This window comes from Emiliania huxleyi (assembly GCF_000372725.1).
Source record: "Emiliania huxleyi CCMP1516 unplaced genomic scaffold EMIHUscaffold_66, whole genome shotgun sequence".
Taxonomy (NCBI): Eukaryota; Haptophyta; order Isochrysidales; family Noelaerhabdaceae; genus Emiliania; species Emiliania huxleyi.
In genome coordinates this window covers 191,527-214,166 of record NW_005197053.1, presented here as the reverse complement: position 1 = coordinate 214,166, position 22,640 = coordinate 191,527, and the positions used below count along the sequence as shown (strand labels likewise).

General features: G+C 63.0%; 8 protein-coding genes across 8 annotated transcripts; 3 read left to right on the top strand and 5 right to left on the bottom strand.

Annotated features, from left to right (window-relative positions):
* Positions 1 to 13: 13 nt before the first annotated feature.
* On the bottom strand, positions 14 to 819 carry EMIHUDRAFT_215646 (hypothetical protein; the record flags this gene model as incomplete). The annotated part of the gene is made up of 3 exons (XM_005762814.1): positions 14 to 47; positions 178 to 434; positions 808 to 819. 3 exons carry the CDS (start codon positions 817 to 819, stop codon positions 14 to 16), a joined length of 303 nt encoding a protein of 100 aa, XP_005762871.1.
* A 3,565-nt stretch (positions 820 to 4,384) lies between these two features.
* Positions 4,385 to 4,857, bottom strand: EMIHUDRAFT_215644 (hypothetical protein; the record flags this gene model as incomplete). The annotated part of the gene is made up of 2 exons (XM_005762813.1): positions 4,385 to 4,670; positions 4,760 to 4,857. The coding sequence occupies 2 exons, from the start codon at positions 4,855 to 4,857 to the stop codon at positions 4,385 to 4,387; spliced, it is 384 nt and encodes a 127-aa protein (XP_005762870.1).
* An 833-nt stretch (positions 4,858 to 5,690) lies between these two features.
* Positions 5,691 to 9,903, top strand: EMIHUDRAFT_465241 (hypothetical protein). The gene is made up of 11 exons (XM_005762812.1): positions 5,691 to 6,521; positions 6,619 to 6,681; positions 6,756 to 7,172; positions 7,210 to 7,334; positions 7,650 to 7,784; positions 7,857 to 7,888; positions 7,954 to 8,080; positions 8,149 to 8,191; positions 8,494 to 8,561; positions 8,910 to 8,991; positions 9,217 to 9,903. Exons 1-11 carry the CDS (start codon positions 5,730 to 5,732, stop codon positions 9,616 to 9,618), a joined length of 2,286 nt encoding a protein of 761 aa, XP_005762869.1. The 5' UTR covers positions 5,691 to 5,729; the 3' UTR covers positions 9,619 to 9,903.
* Positions 9,904 to 10,210: 307 nt separating this feature from the next.
* On the bottom strand, positions 10,211 to 12,263 carry EMIHUDRAFT_215642 (hypothetical protein; the record flags this gene model as incomplete). The annotated part of the gene is made up of 5 exons (XM_005762811.1): positions 10,211 to 10,243; positions 10,324 to 10,475; positions 10,919 to 11,239; positions 11,421 to 11,550; positions 11,622 to 12,263. 5 exons carry the CDS (start codon positions 12,261 to 12,263, stop codon positions 10,211 to 10,213), a joined length of 1,278 nt encoding a protein of 425 aa, XP_005762868.1.
* A 1,695-nt stretch (positions 12,264 to 13,958) lies between these two features.
* EMIHUDRAFT_452670 (hypothetical protein) lies at positions 13,959 to 15,056 on the bottom strand (the record flags this gene model as incomplete). Its single annotated transcript, XM_005762810.1, has 3 exons — positions 14,496 to 15,056; positions 14,275 to 14,317; positions 13,959 to 14,137 (listed from the first exon to the last, which is right to left on the bottom strand). Coding segments are annotated over exons 1-3 (705 nt in total), but the record flags the coding sequence as incomplete, so codon positions are not given.
* Positions 15,057 to 15,989: 933 nt separating this feature from the next.
* EMIHUDRAFT_452669 (hypothetical protein) lies at positions 15,990 to 16,897 on the top strand. The gene is made up of 3 exons (XM_005762809.1): positions 15,990 to 16,058; positions 16,188 to 16,391; positions 16,476 to 16,897. The coding sequence occupies exons 1-3, from the start codon at positions 15,996 to 15,998 to the stop codon at positions 16,677 to 16,679; spliced, it is 471 nt and encodes a 156-aa protein (XP_005762866.1). The 5' UTR covers positions 15,990 to 15,995; the 3' UTR covers positions 16,680 to 16,897.
* A 1,986-nt stretch (positions 16,898 to 18,883) lies between these two features.
* On the top strand, positions 18,884 to 21,113 carry EMIHUDRAFT_215638 (hypothetical protein; the record flags this gene model as incomplete). The annotated part of the gene is made up of 9 exons (XM_005762808.1): positions 18,884 to 18,991; positions 19,081 to 19,180; positions 19,242 to 19,304; positions 19,383 to 19,621; positions 19,820 to 19,971; positions 20,086 to 20,126; positions 20,370 to 20,449; positions 20,524 to 20,635; positions 21,085 to 21,113. 9 exons carry the CDS (start codon positions 18,884 to 18,886, stop codon positions 21,111 to 21,113), a joined length of 924 nt encoding a protein of 307 aa, XP_005762865.1.
* An 867-nt stretch (positions 21,114 to 21,980) lies between these two features.
* On the bottom strand, positions 21,981 to 22,448 carry EMIHUDRAFT_215637 (hypothetical protein; the record flags this gene model as incomplete). The annotated part of the gene is made up of 3 exons (XM_005762807.1): positions 21,981 to 22,045; positions 22,115 to 22,165; positions 22,235 to 22,448. 3 exons carry the CDS (start codon positions 22,446 to 22,448, stop codon positions 21,981 to 21,983), a joined length of 330 nt encoding a protein of 109 aa, XP_005762864.1.
* Between the last annotated feature and the right edge of the window lie 192 nt (positions 22,449 to 22,640).

The following is a 22,640-nucleotide window of genomic DNA, read 5'->3' as shown; positions in this document are numbered from 1 at the left end:
ACGACAAAATTGATCAACTTCCCCAAGCAACCCACAAGATGGAGTCACTTAGTGGGGAGCGGGAGGGGGCAGAGGCGAGGGCGAGGTGGGAGGCGTTGATGTGGGGTTCCGACCAGCAGCGGGTGTGGTGGAGCGAGCGGTCGGCTAGTGCTGGAAGAGAGGGGGCGCGCCACGCACCGCGGCGGCATCGGCATCATGCCCGGCGGCATCGGCCGCATCCCCATCATCGGCGGCGGCGGCCGCTGCGCACCCGGCGGAGGGGCCGTCGGAAGCGCGGGCTGGAAGTTCGCCCAGTACTCGATGACGTTCATGATGTGCTTGCGCCCCGAGTGGTGCTGCTTGCGGCCCGGCACCGACGAGTGCGTGAGCGCGATGTCGCAGTACTCGCAGTAGTAGCGCGGCATCTCTGGATATCTGGGTCCAGCGCCCGAGACCTGTGGGACGGCGACGCGCTCAAGGCGTCGCGCGTGTGGAGGCGCGGCGTGGCGATGTGGCTGCGATGCGGCGGCGGTGACCAGGCGGCGGCGGCGGTGATGGCGGCGGCTGTGGTGGCGGGGCCAGGCGACGCAAACCGGAGGAGCCAGCGAAGGACAGAAGAATTTTACTACAAGCGCGCCTCACAGCAGACTGGCTGGACAGAAGAAAAATTCGTCGCAAGGCAACGCTGCGAGTGCTACATGTACCTCCCCAGGACGCGCAGAGGCAGCTGCGACCCCGCCGAGTGGACGGCGTCACACAGCGCCACCTGCTGTGTGACGCCGTCTACTCGGCGGGGTCGCAGGCCTCGCAGCTGCCTCTGGAAGGCACCGAGAGGTACATTTTTCGCGCAAGGCTGGATCCGGCCATTCCAAGGGTATACCTTTGAGAATCCCCAGCGTCCCTCCCTCCTAGTCACACTCTCAATATCTCGACTCTCCAACACACGAAGAGAAGACAAAGCTAAAATCTCTCTCTCACACGAAGTGCTGCGATCGGGGAGCACTTGGGGTTCGCCCATTTCTTTTTATTTTCTTTTTTTGGGTCCTGTGGGCACCCTAGCGCAATGGTCAAAATCAAGGTTTTGTAACGCGAGCTGTGCCACAGTGAAATCTGAGGGAGGGTGTAGAGGATGTAGAGTGTAGAGCGCTGTAGAGCTGTAGAGATGTAGAGCGCTCTGGAGCGCTGTAGAGCTGTAGAGCTCTACATCCGCCGCGTGACGAGGCGCCTGCGTTGTAGAGCGATGTAGAGCGCGATTTTGTTGTAGAGTTTGTTGTAGAGGCTCTACAGCCAAACCGCCGGGAAGGCAGTGACTCAAAGAGGTCGAGCCGCGCTAATGGGGTGTCTCCGAGCTTAGTGAAGCTCTGATGGACAGCCCTGACTATCCCTGACACACAGAGAGTCCCTCTGACGGCACACAACACCCTATAACTGCGTCATGACCAGCCTGCCATGTGTCGCCGGTGCCGCATTCGTCGCTGTGCTTCTTTAGCAGGCGGTGGACTGTCGGCTGCGAGGACGGTCGCATTTGCGCGAGGCGAGGCGAGCATTCAGACGCGTTGCATGCGCCATGACTCGCGCCAGCGCGTGCGGGAGCTCCTGGCTGAGCGTTGAGTCCAGGCGAGTTGCGCTGGCCACTATCGCTACGCCGAGCCGAGCTGACGCGCCGAGGCGCCGGCCAGTCGCAGCCGTGAGGCATGCCATAGCAGCAGAGGCACCTGCCACCCATTGGGCGGGCAGACAGAAGGCCAGGGCAGCACTGGCAAGTGCAACGCGCCTCATGTCGGAGAGCGACCGTGCCTCGTTCGCCGCTTATGATGTAGAGTTTGTTGTAGAGATTTCACGTTGTAGAGCGCCTCTACATCGCTCTACAACGCAGGCGCCTCGTCACGCGGCGGATGTAGAGCTCTACAGCTCTACAGCGCTCTACAGCTCTACAGCTCTACAGCGCTCTACACTCTACATCCTCTACACCCTCCCTCAGAGTGAAATGGCACTAGCCAATGAATTCAACAAAAAAAAACAGCAACAGACAACCCAGGGGGAGGGACAAATAAATACATAGAACCCGACACCGATCATCCGGCCCGCTGGGTGCGCTTCTCAGCTCCTCGGCCCTGGATGTGAGGTTAATAACTGCACTCCAAGTGCTCCAAGAATCATATAGACGAAATCCAAAACCCAAATCGCAAACATAGTTCATAGAAACCCAAACACAGGCGGCGACGTGGCATACGAGCTCGTAGGTGAAGGAGGCGGGCACAAACAAATAGAGCAGGCATCTCCAGGAGAGATGGGCGACGCACGAACACAGAGGCGAGTGCCGTGATGGTGCCGGTACTCACCGGTTCGCCGGGTCAGAAACGGTCAGTCGTATCGGGTTGCTGGAGCCTTGGTGGGCGAGTGCGACTCACAGCGACGTGTACGTTCTCACAGCCTGACTAACCTGAACAGAGTCTGACATCAGAGGCCTCGCAGCGTCCTCACGATGAAATCGAACGGGCCGAGTGAGGTGTTGCTCCGGACGAGCGCGGGCGGCAGCGCGCCTGGCCGCCTGTCGGGCCCGTGCCCCTCACCAAGCTCCACATCCATCTCGAACGTGACGGCGCTGGCTGGCGCGCAGGCGGCGGCGCTGGTCGTCTGCTCCTGATGCATGGCGACCAGGTGCTCGGCCGCCGACTCCGGGCGCCTCCTGATGGCGGCCTCCACCTTCTGATCGACCTGGTTGGGGTTTCTTAGGGTCAGGGCTAGGGTCAGGGGCAGGGTCAGAGTAAGGTTTGGGGTTAGGGTTATACCTCGGTGACCTCCCGCCACGCGCCCGTCAGGGCAAACAGCGGGTTCGACGTGCGCCGCTTTCTGCTCGCCGGCTTGAAGGAAGCTCGGGTGCTCGAGGAGGATTGCTGCTCCGAAGGAAACGCGGCGATGACGACGTGCTCGCTATCGAGCCGGAAGGCCGCGGCGATCGCGCGGATATGGCGGTGGGTGCGGCGCCACAGCTTAAAGACGACGATGCACACCATCACGCTCGACAGCGGGTGCAGCACCTTGAGCGCGTGGAACACAATGGAGAGCATGAACCACTGCAACCCGAGAACGAAGCGATCGATGGCACGCTTTAGCGCCCGAGCCATGAGCTCGATCGCGCGGTTCAAGCTGCCAGCCGGGCCGCGCAGCGCGAGGCGGTTGCCCATTATTGTGGCGACGAGCGATACCTGGAGCACGTACAAGTTCTCGCCCAGGCAAAGGATGATCGCTAGCACCTCGATCCAGTGCGTTGCAAACGTGTAGGCCTCAACGGCATTGAAATGCTCCAGAGTGGTCTGGATCGTGGTTGCGGTCTGGACCGTGGTTGCCTCGTCTCCTGGCGATACAGTATAGTCTCCGGTCGGAGCTTTGAAGAGCAGCATGTTGACAGTCAAGGGCTCGCTGACGCTGACAAAGGTCGTAAAGGCGAATCCCGCGAGCAGCGTGGAGAAGGTCTGAAGCATTGAAATGTGGCCTTCGTAGAACTTGAACTCCTTTTCTTGGAGTGCAACAACCTCGAGAGCAGTCTCGGCGAGCAGGTGCGGCTTGAGGGCGGCGAGCATAGGAACGTGTGTGCCGGCACCGTCGTGGGCAGCAACGGGCACGCGGCTGCGGAAGAGGCCGCGGCCAAGGCGGCTCGCGAGGCGGCGGAGCGCCAGGCGGCGGAGGAGGACGCGGCGGCCGAGGAGGCGCGCTCCAGCCCGCGCTGGGAAGAGGACGGTCAATCTCACGATTGTCGATCAAAACCGGCGGGCTTTGTGACGCCGTTTACGCAATCGTTTTTTGGCTTCGCTTTCTCTTCTGCTTGTTTGTATTTTGTTTTTTCTTTTGCGAAGCGACGGAGGGGGGGGGCGGGCGGGCGCTAACTATGGGCAACTACATGTCGAAGGTTCGAGGACGACTACTTACTCGCCGCCTGGGTCGTTTGGGGCGCGCGGCTCCGTCGAGGACCGGGCGCGCCCCTTTCCCGGCGCGGCGTAGGTCCCACTCTGACGTATAGAGGGGAGGCACGGACAACGGCCCAATTCATCAATTCCACTCATCTTCTCCCTCGCCCCCCCCCCCCCACACACGGGCCCTCTACGCTGGGGCGCCGGCGCCAGAGAAGAATTTATTGCATGACTCATGAGAAGAATTCTTAAAAGACAGTGAGAAGAATTTTACAACAGAAGGCGGTCGCACGACACTGAGAAGAATTTTACAACAAAGAATTCTGAAAAGACAAGCCTGTCTCACAGCACACTGGCACGACAAGGGCGCAGAGTGGACTCTCTCTCAGACTGGCGCGGACTGGGAAGAATTTTCCGCTCCCGCGCCAACCCGCCCGGTCCGTACTCGAAAGTTTTATTGCGCGAAGTATCCCTGGTTATATCTTTATAGGGGACTAGTAGACTAGGGTTCTGAGCGCCGGATTTTTAAGACCTGAACCGAGCTCAGAGTGCCGCACGTCGCTCACGCCGTCCTGCGCGCATTGTGTCCACGACACGCCATGAGCGTCGGCCCACTCGGACACGCGTGCATTGCGTGCGCGAGAGAATGCGTTCCCCACCTCACGGTGGCTCAAGAGGCGCTTGATTGGTAGCAACGCGTGCAGCGCAGCCAGCACATCGACAGCGTCGCCCAAGCGGAGGGTAAGGCCGCCACCATCGCCGCTGGCGATGGTGCGCACCCTGCCGTCGAGGTCGGCCAGCCCCTCATTGATAAATACGTGGTGGGCCTCATGGTACGAGTCACTCTGAAGGTGGCAAGGCTCGTACACGTAGAGGAGAAGCAGCGGCTCTGGCAGAGCGGCGGCGAGAGCGCCAGCGGCTCGTGGTCATGAAGCCGCACGTCGCGCTTGAGCCAGACGACGTTCATATGTCCAGGGAGTTCGCCGCAACTGCGGAAGCGAATGGAATTTTCGCAATCGCGTCACGGAACAGATGATGCGGTGGCGCCCGCGCCGCGGATGTATGGGGTGAGCATTGAGAATTGGATCTGCTCGTGGAACGACGGGCTCGCCTGCTGTGCGCTGCTGCACCGTCACTTCCCCGATGACATCCGCTTTGGATCTCTCAACGGTGCGACGCCACAGAGCCGCGCTCGCACGCAACTTTGAGCTCGCCTTTGGGGTCGCTGAGAGGAGGCTCGAGGTCGAGCGGCTCCTTGATGTGGAGGACATGATGGCCACATACCCACGGCCGAGAAGTCAGTAAACCGCAGCCGAGCGGAGCACTTGGAGTGCAGTCGGCAACCTCACATCCAGGGAGGGGACTAAGAATCTTACTAAGAAAGCCACCAACGGCATTTCTTTTATTTTTAGAGATCGGACGCGGCGTGGTCGACGCGCTGGTGGCGGGCACAGAGGAGCAAGGCGTCGCCCGCATGCTCGTGCAACCACGCTGGGGGCTCGACCTCGCCGCCATCGCGAGGCGGGTCAACGACTCGGGGTTCGAGATGGACGAGGCGGCTGCCAAGGTGGCGGACGCCGGCGCGCCGCTGGGGCCGCCGTCGCCCCGCGCGTAAACGGTGGCTGGCGTCTACGAGGTTTAAGTGAGGTCAAGAACAGTCGGGCCAGCGACAGGCATTAGCACGGTGGTATGCGAGAGAGAGATTTTGTTTTTTGGTATGCGTAAACGGGTGGTGTTGTGAGTGTGTCCCTGACACCCAGCAGTCTTTTATTTTTTTTTCGCAATCAATCGTTCTCGTCAGCGACCTCCCTGCCGACGCCCCCCGCCGCCTTTGAAGACATGGACGAGGACGGCAAGCACGTGTACGGAGCAGGCCCGCTTTACACGACGAGAATCGACGGCGAGGTGCCACTGTTCATCCCGCCCGGCGCAACGGGCGCGAGTGCGCTCCCGCCGGTGACGCTGTGCGAGTGTTTTCATGCGACCGCGGAGAAGTACCCGTCGCGTGACGCGGTGGCGTGGCGCGTCAAGGACGACGCGCCGAGCGACGCGCATCCCTACTCGTTCTACTCTGGCCTGGCCACCACGGCGGTCGGAAGCCACTGGGACAAGATGACGTGGGCGCAGCTCGAGCAAGAGTGCTACATTTTTGCGAATGCGTGCCTGAAGATGGGCGTCGAGAGCAAGGACGCGTGCGTGGTGATGGGCTTCAACACGCCGCAGTGGCTCATCGCATTTCACGGCTCCGTGCAGGCCGGCGGCGTCATCGTGGGCTCGTACCCTACCAACGGGATCGAGACGTGCGAGTACCTCGGCCAGGACTGCGGGGCGAAGCTCGTGCTAACCGAGAGCTGGGCGCACGGCTCCAAGTTTGAGACGCTGCTCCGGGACAAGAGCCAAAAGCTGGCCAAGATCGTCGTCTGGGGAGACATGACCGCGGTGCCGTCGGACATCGCCTCCAGCAAGGAGGTGCTCTCCTTTGTCGACTTTATGGCAGAGGGGCGCGTCACGGTCGGCGCGACGCACGGACACAGCCACATCATGCAGACGGTGAAGGCGGAGGAGGCCAAGCTCAAGCCGACGCAGTGCTGCTGCCTCATCTACACATCGGGCACCACGGGCCCGCCCAAGGTAATGACACCCGTTGACAGTAGTAGTCATGCAGCAGTAGTAATAATAATAGTGATGATAATAAACATCATGATCATAATAACGATGACACTGAAAGGGGGTGATGCTGTCGCACGACAACCTGACCTGGGACGCGAACGCGTTCATCCAGTTCGCAAAGGACGAGCTCGCGCTCCTATTAATTAGTGCTAATTAGTGTCAATTAGTGTCAATTAGTGTTAATTAATTGGTTAGGACGAGGGCGTGCTCGCCGACTTTGGGCCCGAGCAGGTCTACCTCTCCTACCTCCCCCTCTCGCACATCGCCGCGCTCCTCCTCGACTTCATGTTCGCCGCCGTCACCGGCGGGAGCATCTACTTTGCCACGCCCGACGCGCTCTCGGGAGGGCTCCTGCCGCTGCTGCAGCAGACGCGGCCGACCTTCTTCTTCGGCGTCCCCCGCGTCTGGGAGAAGGTGATGGACGCGATGAAGGCGAAGGGCGCGGCGGGCTCGGAGACGCAGAAGAAGATTGCGGCGGCGGCAAAGGCGGTCGGGCTGGCTCGCAACTTGGGCCTCGCGGAGTCTGGCGGCCGGGCCACGGGGCTGAGCTGCGCAGACGAGGTCAAGTACCTCCTCTGCAAGGCGGTCGTCGTTGCGAAGATCAAGATGAGTGTTAATTAGTGCTCATTCGAGTGAATTATTTAATTAGGCGGTCGTCTTCGCGAAGATCAAGACGACGCTCGGGCTCCTAGAAGCGGAATATCTCCCCATATCTCCCCATATCTTCCCATATCTCCCCATATCTCGGGCGCCTAGAAGCGGATACGTGTTCATGTGTATCCCAACCAGGACTCGAGAGGACACGTACTCAGCCGTACTCCGCTGTATCCCGCTGTCTTCCGCTGTATTCTCTTTCGTTGTACTCACGCGGTGCTCTGAGTACGCTGCACACTCCCGGTGCCCCGCCCTCATGCCGGCGTCTTCTCAACGCAGCCTCGGCCTCGACCGGTGCACCTATTAATTAGTGTTAATTCGTGTTACTTAGTGTTACTTAGTGTTAATTAAACGCAGGCTCGGCCTCGACCGGTGCACCTATTAATTAGTGTTAATTCGTGTTACTTAGTGTTACTGAGTGTTAATTAAACGCAGGCTCGGCCTCGACCGGTGCACCGCCTTCGGCTCGGGCGCCGCGCCCCTCTCCAAGGAGGTGCTGCGCTACTTTTGGTCGATCGACATCCACATCATCGAGGGCTTCGGGATGAGCGAGACCACGGGCTACATGACGTCCTCGGCCTTCCCGTCGAAGACCATTAATTCGTGTTAATTGGTGTTAATTAAGTAATTAGGCTACATGACGTCCTCGGCCTTCCCATCGAAGACCAAGCTCGGCGCGGCGAGATCGTAGGCACGTTGTAGAAGGGGGGCAGCTGTTCACAGCGCCGCGTGTGAGCAGGCACCGTCGGCGTAGCCGCGGCGCCGGGCTACGTCAAGCTCGACCTCGAGAAGGGCAAGGGCTTCGCACCCGCCGGCGAGGAGGGGCACGGGGAGGTGTGCATGCGGGGCCGCAATGTGATGATGGGGTGCCGTACCGCACCACCCGCAAGAGTGAACCCGCGCTGGGTTCGATACTCTGGAGGTATGGTACTAGGTACCTCAACAAGGAGGAGAAGACCGCGGAGACGTTCGACGAGGCGCGCCCCGCTAGATGTCGGCCGTCTCTCGGCCACACACCTCGTACGCTTCGGCCGTCTCTCAAACCGGCCACACCTCGGCCACACGTCACCTCGGCCACACCTCGGCCACCCCTCGGCCACCCCTCGGCCACCCCTCGGCCACCCCTCGGCCACCCCTCGGCCACCCCTCGGCCACCCCTCGGCCACCCCTCGGCCACCCCTCGGCCACCCCTCGGCCACCCCTCGGCCACCCCTCGGCCACCCCTCGGCCACCCCTCGGCCACCCCTCGGCCACCCCTCGGCCACCCCTCGGTAAGCAGGCGCGCTTCCTCCGGTCGGGCGACCTCGGCAAGTTTTACGACGCGCCGGACGGCAGCGGCACGCCGATGCTCGCGCCCCGAGAAGCGGAAGACGTATTCATGCCTATCCCAGCTAGCACTCGAGAGGACACGTTCCTAAGGTGTGTTCCGCTGAGTGTCTTCCGCTGCATCCCGCTGTAGCCGCTGTAGTCGCACCATGCGTTGTGACGCGGTGCTCCGAGTACTCTGCACGATCTCGACATATCTCCCCATATCTCCTCCCCACATCTCATGTACTCACGCGGTGCTCTGACTACGCTGCACGAGACCGTATTCGCGCCCTGAGGTTGGCGTATTCAGCACGCAGGCTGGCGATCACGGGCCGCATCAAGGAGCTCATATCTCCCCACATCTCCCCATATCTCCCCATATCTCAGGCTGGCGATCACGGGCCGCATCAAGGAGCTCATCATCACGGCGGGAGGCGAGAACGTGCCGCCCGTCCTCGTCGAGGACCAGGTCGACACACACACACTCACACTCACACACACACACTCACACACACACACACACACACACACACACACACACACACACGCCGCTCACCCACGCGCATTGGGCCTTGCACTTTTAATTTCGGGGCTCCTGTCGTCTAGACGTGGAGACGCGAGGGTCGCCTCGCCCTTGCCCCGCCACCTCGTGTGTGTGTGGAGAAGTCTACCTCACTTCCTCTTCCCTTACCAGGTCAAGCTGCAGTGCCCGATGGTGAGCAACGCCGTGCTCATCGGAGACAAGCGCAAGTTCCTCTCGTGCCTGCTCACGCTGCGAGTCGTGATGGAGCCGACCGAGGTCGGGCCGCAGCCGACCGACAAGCTGGACGCAACCTGCTTGCTCGCGATGCAGGCGATCGGCTCTTCCGCCACCACGGTCGCCGAGGCCAAGGCAGACCCCAAGGTCGCCAAGGCCGTCCAGGAAGGCATCGACCGCGCCAACGCGGCCGCGGCGTCGCGCGCGCAGAAGGTGCAGAAGTTCGTCGTTCTCGACACCGAGCTCTCCGTGCCCGGAGGGGAGCTCACCGCCACGCAGAAGCTCAAGCGCGACGTCGTCGCCAAAAAGTACTCCGCCGAAATCGAGTCCATGTACTGAGGCTCGGCCGGCAGAGGCGGAGTCCGGGTCATGAAGTGGTCGGGCCCCCCTACCCATGTCGCCTGCGAGCACATGTCCCCTGTACCCATGTCCCCTGCGAGCACACCCAGACGAGAGCGAGCGGCGGGCGTAGCCGTAGGTACGTCGGTGCCGCCGCCTCCGGCCCTTACGTTCGGCTCTAGTACAGAGTAGAGAGAGTAGGCGCAGCTGAGAAGACGTCAGTACACATGTTTATCTCTGTGCGGCTCCACATGTGGATCGAGTAAGCTCTTCAGGCAATAACGCGCTGTCGTCCTCCGAGCGGTCGGGCAGCGGCAGCGGAGTTAACTCTCAAGAACCCCGCCCTCGGTGGCTGACCTTTCTCTTCTCCCCACCCGCATCAAGAGGGGCACCGCAGGGGTAGCCGCGACCAGGCTTCGCTCCTCGATCGCATTGTACAGCAGGACGACGTAGGTCGTGATTGAACGGCCGTCCAAACCAAGAAAAATACACAGATACATACAAACACACACACACAAACTCACTCACACTCACAACACCACCCGTTTACGCATACCAAAAAACAAAATCTCTCTCTCGCATACCACCCGTGCTAATGCCTGTCGCTGGCCCGACTGTTCTTGACCTCACTTCAACCTCGTAGACGCCAGCCACCGTTTACGCGCGGGGCGACGGCGGCCCCAGCGGCGCGCCGGCGTCCGCCACCTTGGCAGCCGCCTCGTCCATCTCGAACCCCGAGTCGTTGACCCGCCTCGCGATGGCGGCGAGGTCGAGCCCCCAGCGTGGTTGCACGAGCATGCGGGCGACGCCTTGCTCCTCTGTGCCCGCCACCAGCGCGTCGACCACGCCCGAGGAGCCTAAACAGAAATACATGCTATGAAGAAATACACGCCGCACCAGCGCATCGACCACGCCCGAGGAGCCTGTTCACAGCTGCAGGTGTGAAGAGACGCCGTTCACAGCCACCCGCGCGTCGACCACGCCCGAGGAGCCTACGCGCTGAATACGCCATCTTCAGGGCGGGAAGACGGTATTGTGCAGCGTATTCAGAGCACCGCGTGAATACAACGGAGAGGAGTACAGTGAATACAGAGGAATACGGGTGACTACGGCGGATTACGAGGCCCTCTCGGTCGCTGGTTGGGAGACAAGAACACGCATTCCGCTTCTAGCCCGACGAGCCGAGCAGGACGCGGCGCACGTGGTGCTGGCACGCCTCGCACCCCATACTGCCTGCGGCCGCGGGCGAGGGCGTGGGAGGGGGCGGGAGGGCCTGCAGGCCGAGCGGAGCGGAGCGTACCCACGGCGACGTCGAGGTAGTACGCCCCGTCGGTGGGCGGCGCGAGCGCTGTGGCGCCGGCGAAGAGGAGCATCTCGGGCATGTAAGTGAGCAGCGCCGCCAGCACGGTCGCCACCACCAGCGCTCTCTTCGGCTGGCCATGGCCCGCGCTGGCCCACCGCACCGCGAAGAACGTCGCCGTCGCGCCGCGAACGAACGGGCGCAGCGGGCCCAAAAAGGTGTTGAACCCAGCGCAGCCCTGCAGGCCGAGAGGGGCCAGCAGGTTGATACCGAGCGGCGCGAGCGCATTGATCGTCAGCTGGACGGCGCAGCAGGACGAGCCTGCTCACAGCTGCAGGTGTGAAGAGACGCCGTTCACAGGAGCCGGACGGCGCAGCAGGACGAGCCTGCTCACAGCTGCAGGTGTGAAGAGACGCCGTTCACAGGAGCCGGACGGCGCAGCAGGACGAGCCGAGCAGCCCGCCGACGACGGCGCCAAGCTGCGCGTCCCGCATTCCACCACCCGGCTTGCGCACGGCGGCTCGCTCGCATTCCGTGCCGCCACCGGTTGCCTCGCGGCCACCGCTCGTGACGGGGTATCCGGCCGCGTCGAGCGAGGCGGCGACCTCGGCCGTCACCGCGGCCACGGCAGCCTGTTCACAGCTGCAGGTGTGAAGAGACGCCGTTCACAGGAGACCTCGGCCGTCACCGCGGCCACGGCAACCTCTCCGGCGGCGTCGACTTTCAGCTTCGCGAGCGAGCGGTCGATGTCGACATCGCATCGGAGCACCGCGGTGTGCGCCTCGGCAACGGACCGCACCTTTCCCTCGCACACAGAGCAGCTCACCTTTGCGACCCTCAGCGAGACCTCTGTGGCGCCGTCCGCCGCGCGCTCCGCCGCGCCCCCTCGCTGAGGGCGACGGCGCAAGCGCTCCGTGATCTCGGGGGACAAGGAGATGAGCACGGAGATTGCGGTGCCGAGAGCGACCAGGCGCGCGTTTTCCGGCTTTCTCGTCACAACGCTGTGCCAGTTGCCCGCCTGCAGCAGCAGTATCGCGGCCAGGAGCGGCGGCCGGACAGGGCCGAGGAGGGCGTTGAGGCCGCTGCAGCCGAGCGAGAGCGCTGTGAGGATGATCTGAAGCACACAGCAGGCGCTCGCGAGCATAGCGATCGCCGACCACCAGTGCAAGGCGTGCGCTCCCTCGAGGAGTGCCAGCTGCGCCGCAGCTACCATGTCTTCCGCGAGCAACTGGAGGGCAGGAACCGTGTTCACCGCGCCGAGGACCGCTAGCTCTGCGGCTGTGGAGATGACCAGAGCGCGAGCAAAGCCGGGCGACCAGAGGAGGTAGGCGGTCCGGGCGGACATTTGGCTTGTGTACCGCCGTGCAAGTTCGCGGAACCCCAGAACGACAAAAATAACACAAAGAATTCTTAACCCTGGTACGTGGACAAAAGTATGCGTTTTTCGGCCTCCCCTCCCTAACATTAGCCGGCCAAAATGTGCTCCTACCGGCTAATATTAGGGAGGGGGGGGCGGTCGGGTGTCAGACCTAGCGCTAGGCGTGCGAGGCTGACGTATTTTGGACAATCCACCTACCTGGTCAACGGGCGTTCGACCACACCACCGGCCAAGGCTACGTCAAGTCACAGCGTGGCCACTACCATGATGGGATCTTCACCAAACGAAACAAGTTCAACCTGCTTCTCCACGAGACATTCGGCGGCGGCTTCTCGCCGCCAGCAGTTGCAAAGATCAACCGCCTTGCGCGCAAGGCTCAACGCTCGGGCGTTGACCGCACCGCGTACCGCGTAGCTACCCTCCCCACTCCCGCCTCTCATTTCACATTTGTGTCACACCACGCGGAACGCATCTCCATCGCTTCGGTGAAGGGGGTGAACCGTGCCATCCTCGATCGCCGTGCAAAGCTCGCTTCCGAGCTCTCACGCCGCGCGTAGGGCCCTTAGGGGCCTAGAGAACACAACCCCCTCTCTCTTTTCTCCCAGTAAGCTAAAAGTACGTGGGGGGATGCGGTGGTGGTGGTGGTGGGGTGGTGGTGGTGACGTATTGCATAAGACACGCTATGGACTATGCATTCGCGCGACGTCTAACCCTGCCAATGCATAGGCAGGACACACGGGTGCATGTAGGGCGGTACGTATACATAGCAGTACTGGCCACGCTCCCCTTGTCCGCCTCGGAGGCGGAGGTCGTTGGGCGGGGCGTCTCGCCCGTCGCAAACCTGCCGCCGAACACGGCGTCGGCCGGCGCCGAGGCGCCGGCAGCCGTGATCAGGTCGGCGACCTTTCGGTCCCTGCAGCGTGAGCCAGGCCGCATCAATTTTGCCGCACACACCCTGACAGGGCTCAGGGGGAGTATCTTTTTGGCTCGCACGCCAGGGAGCTCGTTGCTCCTCCGTCTTTTCGATATATACTGCGGCTTTCAGAGTGTGCTCAAAAGACTGGGAGTGAGTTACACTTGAACTATAATTGTTTGGTTCACTATAGCAAAACGGGACACACGGAAGATCCCACGCCCACCTCTCTCACGGCAGTATTCTCTCACAGCTCGTCGTACTTCCGACGGCCTCTCCCCTCGGTGTACTGCTGTGGCGGGTACCGAGCGTGCGTGGGCTGCGACGAGGGCAGCGACGAGCGGGGCTGCGGCGGGGCGTCCCACGCGAGCGAGTACTGCCCTGGCGAGGTTTGCACCCACCGGCCGCCGTGGCGTGGCACGTAGACGAAGGCGAAGCCGAGGGCGGCGGCGAACGCGCCGAGGACGAGCAGGAGGAGGCAGCAGCCGACGAGGGAGCCCAGCACGCCCCCCTCCCCGCCCGACCGCCGGCGGCCGCCCCTTGCGTCGGGCGGCGGCGGCGGCTTGTGGCTCTGCAGCCTACCGCGTGAATACACCGAGGCTGTGAAGACGAGAGCTGCGAACGCCGTGAATGCCGCTGCGACCCGGGCTGAATACGGCGGAACTACGTGCCCTCTCGAGAGCTCGTTGGAGCACACGGACCTCTGCGCCCAGCATCTAGGGCCGGGCGATCCATAGCTCGCCGGGCCCGTGAAAGAAGCACATCAGGCCCTCGCCTGTGGACGTGTCGTCGACATGTCGTGGACGTGTCGTGGACGCACGGTGAACGGAGCACACCAGGCCCTCGCCCGAGGCTGCGGACGAGAAGGCGGTGGAGAGGAGCGAGCCGCGGCCCGCGCCGCCCGCGAGCCGCATCTCCAGCGGCATGCCTTCCGTGAGGTGGTTTAATTAGTCTTGACTGTGGTGGCGTTTCATTAGTTCTTGAGCGTGAATGCCTTCCGCCCAGCCGAGGAGGGTGGTGCTTCATTCGCGACTGATTGCTAACGATTAACTATTCATCAAGTGCCTTCCGTCCAGCCGACGAGGTGGCCGTTGTCGACGGCGCGCACCTGCCGGGCGCGGCAATGCGGCACACGGTGGGCGGCGGCAGGGCGGCGGCAGGGCGGCAGCAGGGCGGTGGCATGGCGGCGGCAGGACGAACAGGACGGACAATGCGGCACGCGGTGGGCGGCGGCACGCGAAGATGGGTGTGCTCCGCAGCGCGGGTGTGCGGGTGCGCGATGGCACCTCTCCAGGCTCGAGCGTGTAGCTCATGATTGCGCCGTGGGCGGCGAGCGCCAGCGTGCCCTGCCCGCTCGCCCGCAGGACAAAGAGGCCCGAGCCCGAGAAGAGGGCGCCGCCCACCGTCCGCTGCGTCGAGGTGGACACCTCCACCGCCTCGTCCGCCGCGAGAAACGCGCCCTTGCTCAGCAGAAGCGGCGCGTGAGGCTGCAGCCGCACGAGCTCGATGTCGCCGACATCGGTCGCGCCGAGCACCACCTCGCCGTCCGAGCGGCTGGCGGAGAGAGTCTGCGAGAAGAGCGACTCGCCGCCGAGCGCCGACCGCAAGAGGCCGCCGACGAAACCGCCGTCCATACACGCGCCGACCTCCACCCCGCCAGACATGGTGATGAGCGCGTCAGGCTCCGCCTTTATGCGCGCGCCGTGCGGGAGGTGCACGACGGCGGCCGCGGCGCCGGACTTGCCGGCGACGGACCAGCGGATGGGCATGTGTAAGCTGTCGGGTTGTGTCGCGGGTGGTAGGCTTGGCGATTTGCGTGCGATCGTCGGCGATCGTGTACGGGGTGGTGGAGGCGATTTGGCTCCTTTGTCTGCGATTTTTTCGGGGAGGGTACCCATTCTCGTAAGAAGGCGGCATCGACGATGAACGGTCACGAAACCCACCCCACCACACTGAAAGACCACCGGCCAGTTGACGACACACCCCCAGACGCCCGCCGATGAAGCCGGGAGGATGTATGTATATTGGTTATGACCTCTCCGGATTGGTTGAGCCCCGGCATCGATGGCGGGAAGAGGGAGGATCCCCGCCCCTATCCCTCAGTTCAATCCCCGAGAGGAGAGGCAGAGCCTCTGGCGCGGTGAGACCACCCGTACGCTCTCAAGGCCGAACCCCCCCCCCCCCCCTCTCCAGTTCAGATCACGAGCGGCAAGTCGCACTCCCAAACACCTACAACGGGGGCGGCGGCGGTAGCGGGGGCGGCGGCGGCGGCGCGACGGGGTGGGTAGGGGGGTGGGCCTAGGGGGGTGGGGAGGCTGCTGTGTGCGCTGCGCGTGCGCGCACCGCACACCATACTCGAGTACGGCGGGAAACAGTCGGCGAGGGGGGCGCGGCGGCAGCGGCGCAACGACGGAGGGGCGGAGCAGCGACCGCGCGCGCGGTCGCTGCTGTCCCGGAGCGCCGTCTGCGCGGGGTGCGCGTCAGGAGAGGGGGCAAGCGTGGCGGCGCGGGACGCGCGGCGGCGGCGGCGAGCAGCCGAGCGCTCCGTGCGCGGTGAGGCGGCCGGGCGAGGGCGCGGCGGGTGACGGGGAAAGGGAGCAGCCGGGCGACGAGAGGTTAGCCATGGAAAACGCGCGGTAAAGAGAGAATTCGGTACTTTTTTCTTTCTTTCTTGCGCGGCCCGATGGGGAGGAGAGGATCACGCTTTTTTTTCTGCCGGCACGATTTCTCCCTCTGCCCCCGCACGCTGACTTGCACACCTTGTCCTGGTGACCCGCTTGTTGGGAATGGATAATCCCACGATCGCCCCGGTGCCGGCGACGCCGGCGCGTACAAGGAAGGACGGCCAGGCATGCATGCTTGCTTGTGATACATTATGATAAGGTTCATGATAAAGTTCCGCTCTGATCAACCCTGCGCACTCCACGCTCTGCTCGTACATGGGAAAATGTTCAGCCGTCCGCACCCGGACCGCACAGGCGCTCGTGCACGGCGAGCTGGTGCTGTGGGAGGACAAGACCTGGGTCGATGTGTGCCCAGTCCCGTGCTGCTGCCTGGCGGCTCTCTGCTGCAGCGCCACCTCGTGGACCGTCACCACGCTGCGCATCGACAAGCAGTCTGGCTGCTGCGGGACGACGGAGAGGACGCTCGACCTCCGCCGCGTGACGGATCTCTCGTACCAGGCGAGCGGCGGACTATAGCTCTGTGTACTCTCTCGACGCCTCGGTTGTAGAACCACACACGGCCCCGGGCGAAATGCACCGCAGGCGAGCGCGTGCTGCTGCTGCTGCCGCGGGACGGTGGTGGTCCACGCCGCGGACAAGGACACGGGCGAGATGAACATCACGACGTGGAACACAAAGCCCATGTACCACAACCTGAAGACAGCGTGGTCGCGCGTCAAGGCCGGCACCGCCGTCTCAATGGCGGATGCCGACGGCGACGGCATCGCCGACGGCGACGCGTCGTAGGTGGACTTGACACGGCGTGTGGTGAGCACTTGCGGTGCGCCACGCCGCCCTTCCGGCGTCCCGACCCGACACCACGCGCTAATTACGGGTGTTGATCACAGTGTACGTCGGCCGCGCACCCGTGTGCGTCCACTACATAACCGCGCGCCGCACACACGTCCAGCTAGTTCATGTGTGTTTTGTGTGTGTAGCTCCCCTCTCGACACACGACTCGCGAATTTGGCACGACTCGTTGAATACTTTTGCTTCGCAGATGGCGTCCTTCATAACACTTAACAGAAGAGATGGCGGCTCACGCATGTCACTCGGGGACGACGATTCGGGACGTCGGACTCGGAGGTCCACGACCACGTCGCACGTGACCGCATCAACGATCAAGCTAGACTTTAGCTAGGTAGTAGCAGACTGCGGACGTGTACAACAAGGTCGCGCAGTGGTCGCACAGCATGACGGAAAGCCGGCGAGACTTGGACTGTCGAAGCCGACGCACCTCGCAAGTGAGCTCTCGAAACAGCCCCTGCCCCCCTCCTGCCTTGTTTGTTCTCACCCACTTGCCGTGCCGACTGCCGTCCCGAGACGCAGTCCTCATCAAGATCTTCAGTGATGGAGACGTGCGATCTGCCGTGGAATCACTGCCGAAGACAGAAAGTCTCCGCAACTACACGTCTTCGTCTCCTGCCTCCCGACCCCTGGTGTACTGCAACGAGTTCTTCCCGACAACACGCTTGAATTCCGCACCGGCAGCGGAGGCGTACACCCTGGCAAACCGCACGCGACCCCGGCGGCCACCTACATGGCAGCTCAGTCTCATGCGCGCGTGCGTTCCCCGTTCACCGCCTTCTCGCATCTATGCTTCCACCGTGATTGCTTTGCCGCTTGAGGGCACGAGGCTGAGCTGCATGCCAACGAGGCCGTTCAGATTGGAGACGCCGAGCAGCATCGACTCGAGCGCCGTCGCGAGGAGGCACATGCCGCAGGGAGCAAGAGGATGTCGACTGGACGTGACTGCGGACTTTCGACGTAACCGTCGAGTAAGACGCAAGAACCACAAATGCTGGCGAGAGGCGATCCGTTTTGTCGCCGTCAGCCAACCAGGGGCCGGCGCCTTCCTCAACGCCATCCCCATGCGTGATGATATGAAGATGGAGTCCTGGGCGATGCGCGTCACCGTCCAGCGCCGCCTTGGGCTCCCCCTTGATGTCGCCTGCCAGGCGGTGGAGGCAGGCAAGAGGGCACCCAGCGGCCAGCTACACGACGTCCTTGGCGACGCCGCGATGGTTAACCCTCGGTCAAAGCATGCTACGAGACACAAATTCCTACTCAAACGTTTGATCAAATGCCTCCGCTCGGCGTGGGGCATGACCATCGAGATGGAGCCGACTGCACACCTCAGTTACAGTAATCCAAAACAACCTGACGTGGCGGCGGCAAACATCGGCAGGGGGCACAGGCGCCTTGTTGCCGATTTGAAGCTCACGAGCTCGCTTGCGAGCCAGGGCAAGGACACGGCCGGCGACGGAGAGCTCGGCTGGAAGGGGGCCTATGTACGTTTTGGCAACACGGAGACCGGGATGCTCAAGTTGGTCAAAGGGCGCGGCAAGTGGTCTCCGTCGGGAGCGACGGCAGCGGCGGTGGCGGGGGAGGAGGAGGAGGCCGAGGAGGAGGGGGAGGAGGGGGAGGAGGAGGATGCCCCCAACGGAAAGCTCCAGCAGCTGGATGGCGATTACCGCTTTGCGCGGGAGCAGCATTGCGATCTACGTTTGTTTGATTTTGAGGCTTTCGGAGGCTTTGGAAAGGAGGTTCGCAGCACCCTGAGGGAGGCGGCGAACCAGCTGAGCAACAAACTTTCGCACGCTCAGCACCTGGACGAGGTCACATGGACCACCAAGAACTGGCACGGGCTGCAGATGCAGCGCTTGTCTGTCGTCCTCCACACCGCCGTGGCGTGGCAGACGGTGAACGAGCTAGCGTGCGGGGAGAGTGGCATTGTGCATGGTGCGGAGTGCATTGCCGTTCTTAACGGAGTCGCTTAGGCGGCTCCGGTGGTGAGCCGGTGTGTGTGCCAGTCCGCGCCAGTCCGCGCCCTTGTCGTGCCAGTGTGCTGTGAGAGAGGCTTGTCTCCTAAGAATTCTTTCGCCGCCCTGTACCCGGGTACCGGGTATAGATAGAAACCGCCCCACACACCGGCGATTGTCCCGAGCCCCATGGCCGCCACGACGCCGTCCTCCTACACGATGCTGCGCGAGCCGGACCCCCGCGTCGAGTTCTACCACACCGAGACTCCGGTCCCGGGCACCAAGACAACCTTTGCCGTGTGGGCGCCCAAGGCGCGCCAACCGCATTCCAGTCACGCTGCTTCCCACCGCGCCTTCCCGTCACCGCCGCTCCGTCGCCGCCAAAGGACTCGTCGGGAAAGCTGCCCGTGCTGCTGTTCCAGAGCGGGTACGGCCACAGCAGCGACGGCCACGCGCCCTTCCTGGAGCGCATCGCCGCTGAAGGCTGTCGCGGCCGTGCCCGGTCGACCCTGCACTGCGGTGCGTCTGACTGGTGTCCTTCGCCTAGGCTTCCTGGTGATCGCGCCCGACCGGTCGGACGACCAGCAGTGCGGCGCTCTCGGCATTCTCGGTTTCCGCCGCCAGACCTATTTCTCAAGGTGCATCCTGAGTGCCTGTTTGTTGGAGCTCCAGCAATTGCCGCGACTAGGCTTCCTCAACTTTGTCTCCTGCAGCGCGGTCACCACGGACGGCTCCAACCTGGCGCTCGCGCTGTCGTATGCCAAGGACGACCAGAACCAGTGGATGGAGCGCGCCGACCTCTCCAAGGTGGCCATGGCGGGCTTCAGCATGGGGGCGGCCGAGGCAATCAACGCGCAGGCGCGCCTTCCGAGCGAGACCAAGGCCCTGCTCCTCCTCTCCCCCTCCATCCTCGTGCCCGCCGCAAACGTAAGACATAGCCGAGACGCGTTGAGATGTGTGTACCCTAGGTCGAGCCACCCATGGCCCAGTCCGCCGTATAATGGCCTCGACGCCGCCACCGCATCCTCGTGGGAGCTCTGCCTCTCTTCACACCCGCGGCCACGACCAAGGCCATACATCGCGTGGAACTAATTAATTACAGACGCCTCACTCCTGATTCATTAGGTCATTGCGTGGAACTGCTGCCTCCAGCCGATCACCGGCGGGCAATGCTTCCTCTGCTCCGACACGCCCGTCGGCCCTTGCGGGACAGGCCAGGCGTTACGCCAGTCGGCGGTGCCGGCGTTCGTCCTTAGCTCGGAGAACGACATGCTCCGGTGCTGGCGACCCTAGATGCGGAGTACTGGTAGTGAAGACAATACTCGCGGGATATCTCGGAACTGACTTGCCTCCCTGACTAATCTTCCCACGCCCTGTGTCTTCCTAATCAGGAGCGGCGTGTCCCGCGCTGCTGACATCCTCGGCGAGCGGGGTGTGCTCCTTTCTGCTACACAGCTCTGACCCGCGAAGAGGCGCGTCCCACGGCGGCCTGCCTGTGATCCATGCACACGCAGGCACGCTCGTCACCATCAAGGAGTCGGCGCTTGACCTCAGCACGCCCGTCACCCGGGCAAAGCCACGTCGGAGGCGCCTTATCTCCTCGGCCACACCTCCTACATCGCGGCTGCACCGCGGCTGTAGGCGACCACGTCGTGGGGCGCCTTCCTCGTCGCAGACTGCTACGGAAGTCCGCTGTACGGCGCGTCACGCCACTTTGCGCTCGCCGACGACGTCGACGCCGTGAGCAGCGCACCGGTGTGATGACCACCTTCCGGCCGCACCCCCAGCTGTGAGCAGGCTCTCTTCACTCCTGGAGCTGCGAGCGTCAGGTGGCCGCCTTTCTGAAGCAGCAGTTCTGCGGCGGCGCGCCGCTGCAGGGCAGCGACACAATGGTTGAGGGCAGGCTCAACTCAAAGGCGGGCGCCGGCGCGTCCACGACACGTCCGCGTCGCGTCCCTCACGCGCCCGTTCCTCCCATCGAAGGCGGCCGGCTCGCTGTGCGCGCCCTTCCCGCTCTTCGTCTCCTGCTTTGAGAGCTAGTCATGGGGGCGAAGGGGTTGGCTGGAGGAGGCTGCTCAAGGACGCCGCCGCCATTTGCTCAGTCTAGATGCCCAAGGAAGCTCCGCTGTGCGGGCAGCGCCAGACGCGGAGCCTGGCGCACTCGCCTACCAGTGCTCGCCGGGCTTTAGTTATTTTCCTTGAACAGTTTGCACTTCCACGGAGCACTGTGGGAGTGTCATTATACTTCCTCCTGTTTTTGTGCCGTGTAACATAAATCTCAATGAAATTTGGTCCTGGCAAGCACATAAATAAATAAATAAATACGGACACCTCTCTACTGTGAGATGGGTAAAAAGGAACAGGCCCCCGCCCTTGCGATCTTTGTGCAGGGTTCTTTGTGGGTGTGGTCGGCGACTAGCCGGGGTCGTCCTCCCGGTGGGGGACTAGCACTAGCCGTCTTCCACATGGTCCCTCGGGTCCCTGCTGCTCCTAATCTCTTCGTACATCCTCCTGTTGATCTCCGCAAAGTCCTGCTCCCTCCCTCGTCTCGCCCTGCGCGTCTGCTCCGCCTCACCGTCTTCTGCCCTGCGTCGTCTGGCGACGGGTCCTCCATAGTCGGTCGAGGTCGTCGCCCTCCTCGTGCCTCTTCCCAACGTTCCCTCGGCGGCCGATGCCGTCTGCTCCGGCTCCATGGCAAGCACATGCGTGTTGCGTCGCCCCATAAAAGTACGGCTAAGATATCGCGAGATGCTAAGATATCGAGTGTGCGCTGCCTCTGTCACTCATAAAAACAGCAACCAACCTCTGGGGGATCTCCTCAGTTATCTTTTCCGTTTCCTCCTCTTCCCCTTCCTCCGCCTCCGACTCCTCCGCCTCTGCCTCCTCTGGCTCTGCCTCCTCTGGCTCTGCCTCCTCCCCCTCCGCCTTCGATTGCTGCGAGGCACCTTCTCCACTCTTGAGCAACCTTGCCAATCGCCTCCGAGTTGTTCATCAGCACGTCTCGCACGTACGGCAAGATCTCCGTATGCCAAGTCGTTGAAATTACCTGACTAAAGGGGCTTCTCGTCGCTTGTGCGGTCTCAGCGGCTGCGCAAAAGTAGGAGGCTCCGATCTGAGCGTCTGGACCAAGGAGCGGTCTACCGCCGCTGCCCAAACCGTCGTCGGCACTCGAATGAACTTTGTCGAGAAAATCCTGGATGCTTTTGACATCGGCGGCAGATGGAATCCTTTTTGTTATACCAAAAAGAGGGCTACACACGGCCCTCTACGCTGGGGCGCCGGCGCCCTACTGGGCGCCCCCCGCTCCCTTCCCCTTAGAGCCCCCCATCCCGCTAGCCCCCCCCGCGGTCCCTCGCGGTCGCGCGACGCCGCACCAATGGCGCGCTGTGCCTCGTCCGCGAGCGCCGTCCAGAGCTGCACCGACAGTCGCTGCAGCGCAAACGGCATCCATTCGCGCGCCGACCACGATGTCTGGTCGTACTGCCACCACGTGAGCTTCCGGCCCGCCACCTTAGCCACCCGCATCAGCAGCTCCTCCACCCCCGCTCATTGCGCCGAACTCCTCGAAGAGCAGCGCCTCCACGCGGCACTTCCCCTCTGCGTCCGTGTACTGGCCCTTGACAGCCTCGACCGTCCCGGTCCCCGTCCGCGGGTCCCACATCCCCACCCTCCCTCCCCTGTCCCCGCCCTCCACGCCCAGAACCGTCTCGCGGGCGCGTGGCAGCGTGTTGCCGCAAGCGACAAACGCCCCCATGCGCCCCACCCCCGAGGGGTCCGACGGCACACCGGCAAAGAAAGATCTTGGTGTCGCCGATGCAGGGCAGGTCCCCAATCACGCCCTGGTAAATGTACAAGTCCGTCCTCGTAGTGCTGTGCTCGCAGTAAAACTCGTAAAGAAAGAAAGAAAACAGACACGCCAAACGAGGGATGGAAACTCGTGCTCCAC

Coding starts and splice junctions, on each gene's coding strand:
- EMIHUDRAFT_452669 (XM_005762809.1), top strand. CDS start 15,996: ATGGATAATCCCACGATCGCCCCGGTGCCGGCGACGCCGGCGCGTACA. Junction 16,059..16,187: donor GTACAAGGAAGGACGGCCAG/GCATGCATGCTT, acceptor CGGACCGCACAG/GCGCTCGTGCACGGCGAGCT. Junction 16,392..16,475: donor TGACGGATCTCTCGTACCAG/GCGAGCGGCGGA, acceptor AATGCACCGCAG/GCGAGCGCGTGCTGCTGCTG.
- EMIHUDRAFT_465241 (XM_005762812.1), top strand. CDS start 5,730: ATGGACGAGGACGGCAAGCACGTGTACGGAGCAGGCCCGCTTTACACG. Junction 6,522..6,618: donor GCACCACGGGCCCGCCCAAG/GTAATGACACCC, acceptor TGACACTGAAAG/GGGGTGATGCTGTCGCACGA. Junction 7,335..7,649: donor AGAAGCGGATACGTGTTCAT/GTGTATCCCAAC, acceptor AATTAAACGCAG/GCTCGGCCTCGACCGGTGCA.